General features: G+C 49.7%; 1 protein-coding gene across 2 annotated transcripts in view; it reads right to left on the reverse strand.

The window, feature by feature from the left end:
• Positions 1 to 213: 213 nt before the first annotated feature.
• Positions 214 to 13,158, reverse strand: part of Hunk (hormonally up-regulated Neu-associated kinase) — a 111,997-nt gene continuing 99,052 nt past the window's right edge. For both annotated transcript variants that reach the window (XM_041673455.1, XM_041673454.1), the window contains exons 9-11: positions 12,706 to 12,753; positions 5,761 to 5,941; positions 214 to 3,576 (exon numbers count right to left, since the gene is read on the reverse strand). In XM_041673455.1, coding sequence (XP_041529389.1) covers positions 2,918 to 3,576; positions 5,761 to 5,941; positions 12,706 to 12,753 — 888 coding nt within the window. In that variant the 3' untranslated portion in view covers positions 214 to 2,917. The remainder of the gene's footprint in view (positions 3,577 to 5,760; positions 5,942 to 12,705; positions 12,754 to 13,158) is intronic.

Consider the following 13,158-nt stretch of genomic DNA (forward strand, 5'->3'; position numbering starts at 1 on the left):
TCAGTCCATCGGCCATCTCAACCTTTGTAAACACTCACTGCAGGTGAAATTAACCAGGGGCTACTAGAACAGAAAGTGCCCCCGAGTCCCGCCCCCCCCCCTCCATTCCCGCTCAGATCTGTACCAAGAGCTTTAAGTGAACGGTGGTATTCTGTACCACACACTCAATGTTTTAAGAGGAGTAAATAAAGAAGCAGCCATAGTGAGGAAAAAGTGTATTTCACAGCCATTATAAAAGTACATATAGTCAATAATGGTGACATAAATACAGTCCTTACTCATGGCCAAACCGTACAGCTAAGATGGACTCTTCCTCCTGGACTTCACACAGTGACAGTTCGGTCATTCCCATCAGTAGCCACAGGCTGACTGAAATCACAGGCAAAGACTCATGAAGGACAGTCATGGGCCAAACAGACAACACACTCTGTTCTTAACAAAAGGGTAGTCAAGTTTTCCATATAAATATAATAGAACAACAAAGAACTCAACATTCTTCTTTCACTTGGCTTCATAGATTTGTCTGTCAGGTGTAGACACATTGCAAAACGCAGCTAGTTTCCCCTCCGCACTCTACCACTGGGCTCACCACACACCTGAGTTCCGAGTCTGTTACCCCTGGCAACGTTAGTTGTGTCAGATAGTTGTGTATCTGACGCCTTTCTTGACGCGTTCACAGAATGGGAAACACTTTCTCCATGAGCTAACACCAACACAGGCACACACAAACGCACACGTGTGAGGAAAGCAAACAGCCAGAAAGAGACATAAGGGGCTACAGAAAAGGGGGGCACGGCACACAGGTATACATCCTGCCAACTGGCAGAGCCAGGCGGGGCGGTTACAGTTGGCAGTTAGGTGCTTCAGAAAGGATTCTTCACCCGTCAAACTCAAGCACACGACGCCAATTCAGCATCTGCAGATGAGTCTTCTCTTCCCTCTGCTTGCGGAGTTCTGTTTCAACATTAAGCTCTGGAAGCGCTGGCTGCCGGGAGGAAACCGGCCTTCTTAATGGTCCCTAGGGAGTGGGGGAGCCCCTCCCTGGGATTAAGCAGCCCAGGTCTTGCCAAGTTCAGCAAGGACTAGAGCATCTTGCTTCCAGGGTCAGCCAAATGTGTGTGTTCTTCTTGCCCTGTCAGAGCTGAGGGAGGCCAAGGGAAGCCACCACTGGCAAATGAGAGACGGTGATGCTGTGTCTCATCCTTCCATGGCCAAGACTGGCTTTGTGACGTTAAAGAAATTAGCCCACTTTACAATCAGTGGACTGAGATGATGAACCAGACTACATGCCTACCGCTGTGGTCTCTGATCACATCTGAAATAGACAAAGATCGAAGATTCTGGGCTATTCCATAACTCATCTCCTAAACCGACTGTAACCGGACTTGCGCCAGTCCTTCTCCTCCTTACAAAGCTGCCCATGACTGAGCAGTCCCCCGCTAAGGACCAGGATCCACATGAGACAGTCCCCCATCAAGTGCCAGCTGGACAGGATTCGACAACACCAGATTCCACAAGAGACACAAGGGTGTCACAGCCACGAAACCGGAAACGCATCTTTGGTTCAATCCTGGAGGGGAAAGGTGCAGAAGACAACATGGACCGAGAGCCTGTTTCGGGGACCCTGCTTTCCTTGGGGACAAACTATCCGTGAAGGCGCTCCCAGTGGGCGAGCCTGCTCCCGGCCCCCAGCATAGCTAAGCTCCAGCTGCAGCCGAGAGATAGCACTGCACAGTGCATGCCGCCTTCTTGCCGTCATCTTGACTCTGCCTTGAGAACCCCTTCTCTTTCTCCGGAACCACCCGGAGCTGCTGCCACAGTACAAACACAGGTTGGCCAGGCTGCCGTCCCTCATGCAGGCCACCATGGTCTAACGTTACTGCCATCACTAACCGGGTCAGCTTTTTGGCCACCTGAGTGAAGCTGCATCCCTCAGGAAAACATGAATTTGGGAGAAGCACTTCCCATCTGGTCATTGAGGTTTTTTTGAAAAATTGCTATTTTGAGACAGACACAGGGGTATACACTTGCCATTCCAGCACTTTGAAAGCTGAGGCAGGAGGATGAAGACTTTAAAGTCAGCCTGGGCTACTTAATGGAGACCCTGACTCCCTCCGCCCCCCCAAAAAAGTTACTTCAATTTAATAGCATCATATAAAGAAAGATTTCTTTGGACAAGTTCTTTCAATCCTCAGCAAGTTTCAATCAAAAAAAAAAAAGGAAAAAGAAAGACAGAAAAGACAAATTAGAGAAAACATTGTAGGGTTTTTTTAGTCTTTGTGGTCCATGTGGGATCTCACTGTTGGGTTCCATCTCTGTCTGAGGCTCTATCCCATCTTCCTCTGGGGTTCCTGGGGTCCGGCAGTGTGACTCAACACTCCTGCCCTCCCGCAGGGACTCACTGTTCGGGGAAGAAGGGTTGCTTCCCTCTGTAGAATCCCTAGGCTGGGTGGACATCCTTGGAGTGGTATGGTCCCTATGAGTCCGTGACTGGTCACTGGACAGAGCAGTCTGTGAGAGGCACACATGTAGCAGAGGAAAGGAAGGCCTCCTACCGACCTGGAACTGAGGAACTGAGAGTGGTCCAGCGATGGAGGTGTGGCTTTCAGCTCTGAACCCAGCTGGGGGATACTGGAGAGGGCTGGATGAAGGGTTGTAGGAAAGAGGGTCTCAGACTGGAATGGACGGCCCCTAGAGATGGCCCTCCTGATTTTCAGCATCTCAGATGATCCCTAAGTGAGGCTGGGCTGGGTGTGCAGGCTTTGAGTGTGTGGATTATAACTGGTCCGAGCTTGGGACATTGTGAGGCAGGGATGAAGGATGCTCTTGAGAGGTTGACTGCTCATGCCCTGATGTATGTGTGGAGCTCTGTTCCATTACTATTCTCATCAAAGACCACGAATCTTGTCATCCCGTGTTAACACTGGCCCTTGACACCATCAGCCATGTCAAAGGAGAGGCTGGAGGGGCCTGTGGGCTGCAGGGGGGACATGCTGGCCTCCAGGGACCTCTCTGAAGAAGGTTGCAGACTCTGGTGCCGCTTCCTCAGCATCTGTCCAATACCCATCATGGGGAATCTTCCCCTACTTTTCACACAGTTGGGGCTTCCCAGAGGCTGTGTGAGGCCATTGCTGGGAACTGGAGGAGGGGAACACACGCCCTCCTCTTTCGGGGAGCTGTTCTTCTCTTCATGCCCAAAAGAGACCAGCGTGGAATGCAGTGGAGTTTGGAGAGGTGACGTGCTTCCGGACAGTAGCCCCGGAGAGAGTGTCCTGTCACTAGAATTCCTACGAGCCAAGCTCACAGGTGAGTTCAGGATCCTATAATGGTGGGAAGGGGACACCAGTTCTATGTGGTCCTCGCGGTCCACAGACTCAAAGGAGTGCACCATATCCAGCAGCAGCGGCTCTTCCTTGGGGAGGACGCTGGCACTTCCTGGCCCTGACTGGTGTGGCTCTAGTTTCTTTACAATCCTGGGTGTCCTGGGAGGCGGGACAGGGATGAATTCCATGGAAGAAGAAGCCACACAATTGGAATCAGAGGTTTTGCGGAAAAGATTGCGGCAACCAAAGGAATCTGCATATCAGAAAACAAGACCATGAAAATCGTTTCAGAAAAGACTTACACGGCCATTTTGCCTGTATTGTCCCCAGCTTAACTGAGAAAGCAACCTGGTGCAAGGCAGGAAACCAAGGACCTGGGATAGTTAGAGGAAGCATCAACCAAAGCTCCTGACATCCCAGCAGGAGCCCCAGAAGTCCTTCTAGAGTATAGGAGTACAGAGGCTAGCCTCAAAGCCAAGTCTAGCATCTACTGCCCCTTGATAACTGAAAATTCCTGACGCTACCAAGAGTCCTTTGAACAAGAGGTTTACCTGTTCAACAGAACACCCATTAAAGCTTGGAGGTATGCAGAGTCTGACATACTGAACACCCACACATCTGGCTCCTTGACTGTTGACCCTGGAAGGACTTGTGTCCCCCAACTTTCTTGTTAAGTTTATCATGGTTAAAAAAGAGATATGTAACAGAAAGTTCATCAACTTAGAGGTTATTTTTGTCTACAGTTCAGCAAAGTATACACAGCTGTTTTAGCCTACAAAAATAATGTTGCCATTACACACTTGTCCACCCTTCTTGTCTCTTCCCTGCACTCTGGCAATCTCCACTTGGCCATGAACTTGGCCACTCTAGGAACATAAATAGCCTTTGAAGACTGCCTTATCCCCTTAGTGTGAGGGTTTCCGGGTTCGTCTAGGCTGTGGATGTCTCTCCTTTTCCAAGCCTCCCTAGTGGCTTTGAACACAATGCAGCCTCCTCACCTTCAAACAGAAATATGTAGCAATACTTAGCAAAGGAAGCAGCCAATGCCCAGACCTTTTGAGTTGGCAGAGACCAGAATCCAGTTTTGTGAACTCTACCAGGAAAGAGATGGAAAACCCCAAGAGGCTTGACAGGTGGGGGAATACAGCGAAGTTCATACGGAATAAGCCCTGTTCTCAGGCTCTTCTCAGTGTATAACATTTTATGTGCTTCATCACTGGCCAGCTGCAGGAACAAGCTGCTGCCCAGTGGGGGTGATTTCAGGAGCAGTCGAGGCCACTGAGAATCTCCCCTGCTCACATAAATAAATCTCCTCGGGCAGCACATGCCTGAGATGCGACAGCAGAAAGAAGTAAGATTTCTTTAATGGCTAATACTGTCAGTGCTCCGGCTGGCTCGTGAGCATTGCTTCCTCCGTGAGGTGTGCTGTGTTTGTGTACCAAGACAGGCTGCTCTGGGCAATGACGGGATATTAGCCGCCACCCCAGAGTCACGCTAAGCAAAGCAACAAGCCTGAGTTAACCTCAGATGGCCACAGCCCTCTGTGAGCCTCTGTAAATAAATAAATAAATAATAAAACCACTGCAACCAGCCTATAATATGGGAGCAGTCCTGCCTGAAGATTCCACGTTAGGACACCCCAGCTTCCGTGTCTCCCTCCCCAGGGGTGTTTCTCCCATGCGTCTCAAACCTGTGACATCCTGGAAGGAGGCTCACCTGGATCAGTTATCAACAATGGACTGAATTCTGAATCAGAACACATTAATCTTACTTAGTAGGTCCAGCAATCAGTGGCAATTACAACTAAGGGACTCAGTGAAAGCCTTCAGCCCCCAACAACTGGGACTTGAACTTGGGTCTGAGAACCCTACCGCCACTCCAGAACCCAGACACAGCAGCCACAGTTGAATGCCTCATGGGACCGTTTCTAAGAAAAGCTCCAATAAGATCTCACCCTCCAGCTCCACCTCCTGCTCCTACCTACCTACCCAGTTGATCCTGTAATCTCATGTATTCATTCTGGGCCCACAACATCGTGTGTACCACCCAATCTCTCAGCCTGCACATCAGCCTCTAGTCCTATGCCCTAAATCTCCTTCTGTGATACCTTATACCCTCGCCTCTGGTCCCACAATACCATGCAACCAAATCTCTGCTCCTACAGGCCACGAGCCCCCAGACTCTCAAACCACAATTATCTACCCGACCTTCACTCCTACAGTACCCCGCACCCCAGCCTCTGCTCCCTCCGTACCCCGCACCCCAGCCTCTGCTCCCTCTGTACCCCGCACCCCAGCCTCTGCTCCCTCCGTACCCCGCAACCCAGCCTCCGCTCCCTCCGTACCCCAAACCCAATGTACCATCCCAAAGGCACAGTCACCTCTGTCCTGAGCCTTCACAAGCACCCGCAGGGAGCAGGACCGCGGAGCTGACCCACCTTTGTCGGGAAAGCCCGCCTTGGAGGCCTTGCGGTCTTTGAGGAGGGCTTTGGTGTTCTGGATCTGGGTGATGAGGGAGGCTGAGGGCTGTTTGTGCGAGGGCAGGCTCTTGTCCGGCTTCTTGGAAAACGGACGATGAAGAAAATCTCCCCTTTTCTCTTGTTCTTTGGGCTTCTTATCCTTCCAATCAAAGTAAAGAGACACAGTGAGACACCCACGAGAACAGACTTTAGGAGTCTTCTCTGAAAAGTCACCCAAATAGACGAGGGGAACTCCAGCTTTTAAATGCAGTATACTTTGCGATGTGTGGATGAAGGGTGGCGGGGGCTGAGGTCTAGTCCATGCTCCAGGCGGAAGCTCCCTCTGCCCGGGAGCAAATAAACCTGGTCTCTCTCTAGCTCACTCGCCCTGCATCAACGTGTTCCAGAGTGGTGAAGGCCACCCTATGTGACCAGGTATTCTGGAAAAATCTGAAGGAACTAAGGAGCAAACAACTCAGAGTTCTAAAGAACTACTGTGAGCACTTCAAATGCTCCCCTACTGTGTGCATCTGAAGCACTGTCCTACCGTGTGCCTCTGTAGCGTTGCCCTTCTGTGTGCCTCTGAAGCGCCGCCCTACTGTGTGCCTCTGTAGCGTTGCCCTTCTGTGTACATCTGAAGCACTGCCCTACTGTGTGCATCTGAAGCACTGCCCTACTGTGTGCCTCTGTAGCATTGCCCTTCTGTGTGCCTCTGTAGCACTGTCTTACTGTGTGCCTCTGAAGCGCTGTCCTACTGTGTGCCTCTGAAGCACCGCCCTACTGTGTGCCTCTGAAGTGCTGCCCTACTGTGTGCCTCTGTAGCACTGCCCTACTGTGTGCCTCTGAAGCACTGCCCTACTGTGTGCCTCTGTGGCGCTGCCCTACTGTGTGCCTCTGTAGCGCTGCCCTACTGTGTGCCTCTGTAGCGCTGCCCTACTGTGTGCCTCTGTAGCGCTGTCCTACTGTGTGCCTCTGAAATACTGCCCTACTGTGTGCCTCTGAAATACTGCCCTACTGTGTGCCTCTGAAGTACTGCCCTGTATATGCATTTGAAGTACTGCCCTAGTTAGGCATGGGGGTGCAGACCTCTAATTTATTGTTCTGAGGTTAAGTAAGGAGGATTTCAAGTTCAGGGCCAGCCTAACTCACACAGTGAGACCTGGCTGTGGTCAATCCTTCAACTTGAATGGATTGAGAAACCTGTAGGGGCTATAAAAGCCTGCTTCTGGGGGTGTCTATGAGGGCCATTCCTAGGGCCTTTAGCTCATGAGAGCACTGATCCTATTGACGCATCTGCTGATGGCTTCTAAACTTAACAGAATGTTGAGGAGAGTTGACACCTAGGGAGGTGGGGCTTGGCTGAGAGAGAGGTCGCTCAGTGTGTGTTACTGGCAGCTATATTTTGTCCTGGCCTCTTCCCGTCACTCCATTTTTCCCTGTCTGCTACGATAAAACCAGCTCTGCTGTGTCCTTAACCCTATGGCCTGAAACCTCTGAGATCGGAAGCAAAATAAATTGTACTATAGGTTGTTTTTCTCAGGCAGATAGCACAACAATGAGAAAGTCCACCATAGATCCTGTCCAAATTCATCCGTCCACCCATCCATCCATCCATCTATCCATCCATCCGTCCATCCACCCGTCCATCCACCCATCTATCCACCCATCCATCCATCTATCCACCCATCCACCCGTCCATCCATCATCAAGCTGTACAAACAGAGAGATAGCTGATTTCATTTAATCTTAGACCCAGTGTGTTTAGTCTAAACTGCACAGAGCCCTGAGAAGTCCTGTTATGTTTGTAACCCTTTCTATTGTCTAAGCATGGGAGCTTTGAATGTATGCTGCTATTTTTTAGGCTGTAGATTACATCGTTATAGAACTAGATCACAATCCCTCTAATGGGAGTGGACTTGACTGCTTGATTTGCCTTGAGCCCCATAGCCTCTGGCATCAAGCCAGGTCCTTAGAAACAGCCTCACATTCAGCAGTTTGGAGGGAGAGAGGGTCAGTGGAAACTGAACTGAGTTAAAATTAATTGAGTTCAAGTTTCTGGGAATGGTGAGGCCACGAAGCAACTGCAGAGGGGAAATCGTTTTCCTGGCCCCGACGACTACACTGATATTTACTGTTAAACAAGGCATCCCTGACTGCGTGCTGGGTGAGGGGAAAGGGCAGTTTCCCACATTTTTCTGCCTTTAAGTTTTGCAATCCGAGGAGCTCATCTATTTTTCATTCATGTTCTGAGAAGCTTAGTGAGGAAGCATCTCTGCAATTTCACAAAGTGCCCTTCCCAACAAGGACGCCCAGCACCTCTGTAGAGAGCTCCTGATGACAGGGTCGCTCAGGAAAGAACAACAGGGGAGAATGGGAAGTGGGGATGCTGGGTATTTAGGACCACAGGAGATATAACCCCTAGCCAGTGAAGGGGGAGTGAGGCGGAGGAGAGGCCGCCCAGCTCCTGCAGCTTCTTCCATAGCTGCCACTGCCATTCCCGAGGTCACAGTGGGTTGTGATGAGGAAACAGACTGGGGCGGCCCAGTGATGGACCCCAGGAACAGACCGAAATGGATCTCCACAGCCCTCAAAGCCAGCACTGTGAGCCACTGACTCCACACGACTGGGGTGGGGTCAGAAGGTGGCAACTGAGGGACACATGGCAGGAGGAGACTCCTAATAAAAGGAAGACTTCAGCTGTACTTCTGCCTTCCAGCTGTGCTTCCGGACACATGGTACCTTCCTTCACGCAGGGATGCAGCGAGAAGCCCTTCCCTCCCCAGATGCTGGCACCGAGTCCTAGGACTTCCCAGCATCCGGAATTGTAAGAAATAAACTTTTGTTGTTCATACATGATCTGGTCTTATGCATTCTGTTATAACAGCAGAAAATGCATGAAGATGTCCAGGATACCATGAGTTGTATTCCAAGTGATCATGGGAAAGACAGCAGGAGGTGACCAGTTTTCCACTGCTCTCTGGTCCTCTTTCCACAAAACACAAACAGTCCACCCTTCTACCTTCTCTAAAGCAAAGGAGAACAAGCTTTTATAGCAAACACACGTGGAGACAGACGTACACAGAAACAAGCATGTGCATAAACACACAAACACACTCTCATAGCCACACACACAGCCACACAAATGTACACATAGACACAGACACACAGACAGATGCATATACAGACACACAGAGACAGATGATAAACACACAGAAATTCAAATAAACACAGATATACACACACACTCAGAGATGTACATATACAAGAACACACACATGCACGCGCATGTTCAGGCATGCACATGCATACAAACACACTCTGTAGCATAAAGGAGGATATGAAGGGTCTGCGTTGAAAAGTTCAGAAGAACTTCTTCCTTTGTACAGTTTTGTTTTTAATCTCTCTGTTCTTATGCAGTCACCATTTCTATCTGTTAACACTGCAGCTGGAAGAAACACACACAAGATGCACGTTAACACCACAGCTGGAAGAAACACACACGAGATACACGTTAACACCACAGCTGGAAGAAACACACACAAGATGCACGTTAACACCACAGCTGGAAGAAACACACACGAGATACACGTTAACACCACAGCTGGAAGAAACACACACAAGATGCACGTTAACACCACAGCTGGAAGAAACACACACGAGATACACGTTAACACCACAGCTGGAAGAAACACACACGAGATGCACGTTAACACCACAGCTGGAAGAAACACACATGAGATGCACGTTAACACCACAGCTGGAAGAAACACACGAGATGCACGTTAAAACAAAACTTCATAGAAAAGATCAAATTGCATTTGCCCTGGTTTAGAATTAAACAAAACAAAAAAAGGCCAGCAAAGATCAGCAAAGGCTCTTCCAGGCTGCTATTCAGCCCCATGCACAGAGGTCTAACCCCAGCTGTGTGTGTGTGTGTGGGGGGGGGGGTCTACTGCAGCTCCTTCCCAGTCCTTTTGGGGGTTCTTGATAGTTGGAAAAATCAGGTTATAAATCCAATCCAGGTCCAATCTCTCTACCCAGTAGCAAGAATTACATGAGATGGGAGGGTCTGCTACAGGGGGAGTCCAAGGCTGGCCCAGGTGACCAAGTTTTCCTGAGACCAAGGGAGGGATACTTGGCAATGCACAGGGGGCCTTCTATGGGAGAAGAGGGGGGATTGCTTACTGGTCCAGACCTTCAGGTATCTCTGCTAAGGCCATCTTTGTTGAACTTGTGTCCCAGCATGCTGTGCAAACCATCAGAACATCTATCTCCACAGAGATTTTATAGTAACTATTTCCAGGGAGCACTGAAGAACACCCTTGAAGGGGACGACCCTCGGGCCAGTCCACGCGTAAGCGCAGATGTCCAACGGAGCAGGGCTTACCGCGGATCCCACTGCCTCACACGTGTGCCAGTGATCACCCGGTTAGACCTTTCCATTGCTTAATCTACTTTCTGCAAAAGACACCCCTAGGGAGCAGGATGGTAGCAGTGCCTGATACAACAGAAAACAGTCTTCAGTGACACAGACTACACTCTTCCGAGGGCATGCGGCCTGCCCACCAGTTCCAGGGCTGGCAGGGTCCTGGTTCCCTGATTCTCCTCCGTCAGGGTTCCCTAACATCCATGAGGCCCAGAGGACAGGTGAGGAAATCCACAGTCTCGACTCTTAGCATCGTTTTCTTAAAACCCACAGGACAGTTTTACATCAAGTCAGACCAGAAAGGATCACATGAGGTGGGTCGAGCAAGTTCCGTGTGTGTGCACACGCACGCGCACGTCTATGGAGGCCAGACGGACATCGGTTGATAGTAGTTGTTGCTCTCAATCCTACTCTACAGAGTCGGGGTCTCTCGTGGAGCTCGGAGAGCACAGACTTGGCTAGCCCTGGGGATCCCTGTCTCCTGAGTTCTGAGGCTACAGGTGGGCCACTATGCCCACCCAGCTTTGATATGGGTGCTGGGGATCTGAACTCGAGACCTCACACCACAGCAAAAGTACCTTGTCCCTGAGCCACTGTTCCAGCCCCACAAGCAGAAACCTGACCTCTGGCCACCAACCCTACCCACTAGAGGCATATACTAACAGTTACAAAATGACTGAACGTGGGCCCAGAAAGGGTGGCGTGCACCCAACTCCTTAGTACCCTGTACCAATGCACGAAACGGAGGTCCACTGAGCATTTAGAGACAGATGTGTAGCTGCCACCGATAGCCAAGCTGAGGGGACGGCCCAGTGCTCAGCCTCTAAGCCCTGAGCTCCCATCTGGTCCCTTTCAGAGTCTCCCTTCCTGGCTGTCAGTAGAGGCACAACCGTCAGCAAAGAACAACCGCCATGGTTGTGGCGGTGAACTCCATCCCTGACTCTCCGCAACCTGGCATGACCATGAGCAACTCCTGTCACCTCCAGAGAAGTGGCATCCCCATCTGTAACAGCAAGTGAAGTAGGTTCTTCCCAGCTCTGCAGCATGAGAAGAATCCATCCTGCATCTGTGTGGTATTCACAATGGCAAACCCCGACTCAGCAAGGACAGGTTCTGATTTAACAAGGGCAGGACGCCTCCTGTTGTCCCAGGTTGGCGGAAGAACTGCCCCTTGGGAAACTGACTTCTCTCCCATACAGAGTGACTATGGTATGGAAGAGCCTGGGGCTCACTGGGAGCTTGACTGATAGTGAAAGACCTTTCACCCAGCTGCTTAGTGCATAGAGCCAGCCACCTCTCCGACCCTGGACGGCTGATGTTCCCAAATGCCATCAGGCAGTTGGCATTGGCTCCTTCGTGTCTATCATATTGTGCCTATCGTATCATATTAGAGAAAGCCAGATTTGGCAGCAGCAGAAAACAAAACAACAACAAAAACCTATGAGTGAGTTTATAAAAAGAGGGGTTGATTCATAAAGCAGACCACAGAGCCAGGACCCTGGGCTGCTGCAAATCCTGCCTGTGTCTCATGCAGAAGAAGCAGGAATGCGAGACAGCAAGACACAGCTCAACACAGCAAGAACGCAGCCCATCTGAGGAGAGTCCTCTCCATAGGATTCTGGGTAAGGAAAAAGGGTTGCAGCGGCAGAGCCTGGCTGATAGTCAGGATCACATGACAGTGAATCCCATGTGTCAACTCGGCTACTCTCCGTTATCCAGTGAATGGTGAACACCAGTGTGTATGCTACTGTAGAGGATGTTCAGCATCTTTAACATCCACATCAGCAGGCTAAGAACAGGAGAGGATCCTCCTCAGTGTGCTAGGTCTCATTCAGTCTGTTGAAAGTCTTAAGAACACAACGGGCAGGGTTGGAGAGCGGGCTCAGTGCCTCAGAGTGCTTGCTACCCAACCATGAGACCTGAGCTTGGATGCTAACACTCATGTAAGAAACCAGCGTGGTCTTGGGCATACCTGCAACCCTGGCACTTTGAGGGGCAGAGACAAGAGGATTTGGGGGGGCTTTCAGCCTAGCTAAAAAACAAACAAAAAAAGAAACAGCTATAGGCTCAGGGAGAGACCCTGCCTCAAAAGAATGAGATACAAAGCAACAGAAGAGGGTGCCCAATACAGTCTCTCTCTCTCTCTCTCTCTCTCTCTCTCTCTCTCTCTCACACACACACACACACACACACACACGAACTAAAAGATGGTTATCTATCTATCATCTATCTATCATCTATCTATCACTCTATCTATCTATCATCTATTATCTATCATCTATCTATCACTCTATCTATCTATTATCTATCATCTATCTATCTATTTATCATCTATCTATCACTCTATCTATCATCTATCTATCTATCTATCTATCTATCAATCAATCACTCTAGCTATCTTTCCACCATATTTCTGTTTTCATGTGTGTATGTAAGTGAGAGAAACTACATCTCTCTGGAGAGCCTGGCTAACCAATCAGAAATCCCCAAGCTCTTACCTGTACAGCATGGAATTCCAAGTCTCTTGTCCAGGTATCCAGGGAGGCCTGTGAAGGACACCAATTTTCATCAATTCAAGAAGTTACATCTATTACTTATTCCCAAAACTCTATCCCATAGGATCCCCCCTACACCTCCGATGGAATACTATTTGTGTGTGTGTGTGTGTGTGTGTGTGTGTGCATATATATAAAACAACTGCCCTGAACTGCAGTGTAAGGAGAGGCAGATGTCCTAATCTGTAGTGATATTTTATTTGTATTTTAATAAATAAAGTTTGCTAAGTTCAGAAAGTGAAACAGCCCCACTGACCAGCCTTACAGACCAGGCAGTGGCAACACACACCTTTAATCCCAGTAGCCACACTAGTTTGCCATAGAAACTGGCGGTAGTGGTGCATGTCTTTAACCCCACTCCTAGAGAGGATTATAAGATGGGAGGAGACAGCTCTC

Source organism: Microtus oregoni, unplaced genomic scaffold (assembly GCF_018167655.1).
Source record: "Microtus oregoni isolate MIOR12 unplaced genomic scaffold, Mior012 000023F_ref0000262, whole genome shotgun sequence".
Lineage (NCBI taxonomy): Eukaryota > Metazoa > Chordata > Mammalia > Rodentia > Cricetidae > Microtus > Microtus oregoni.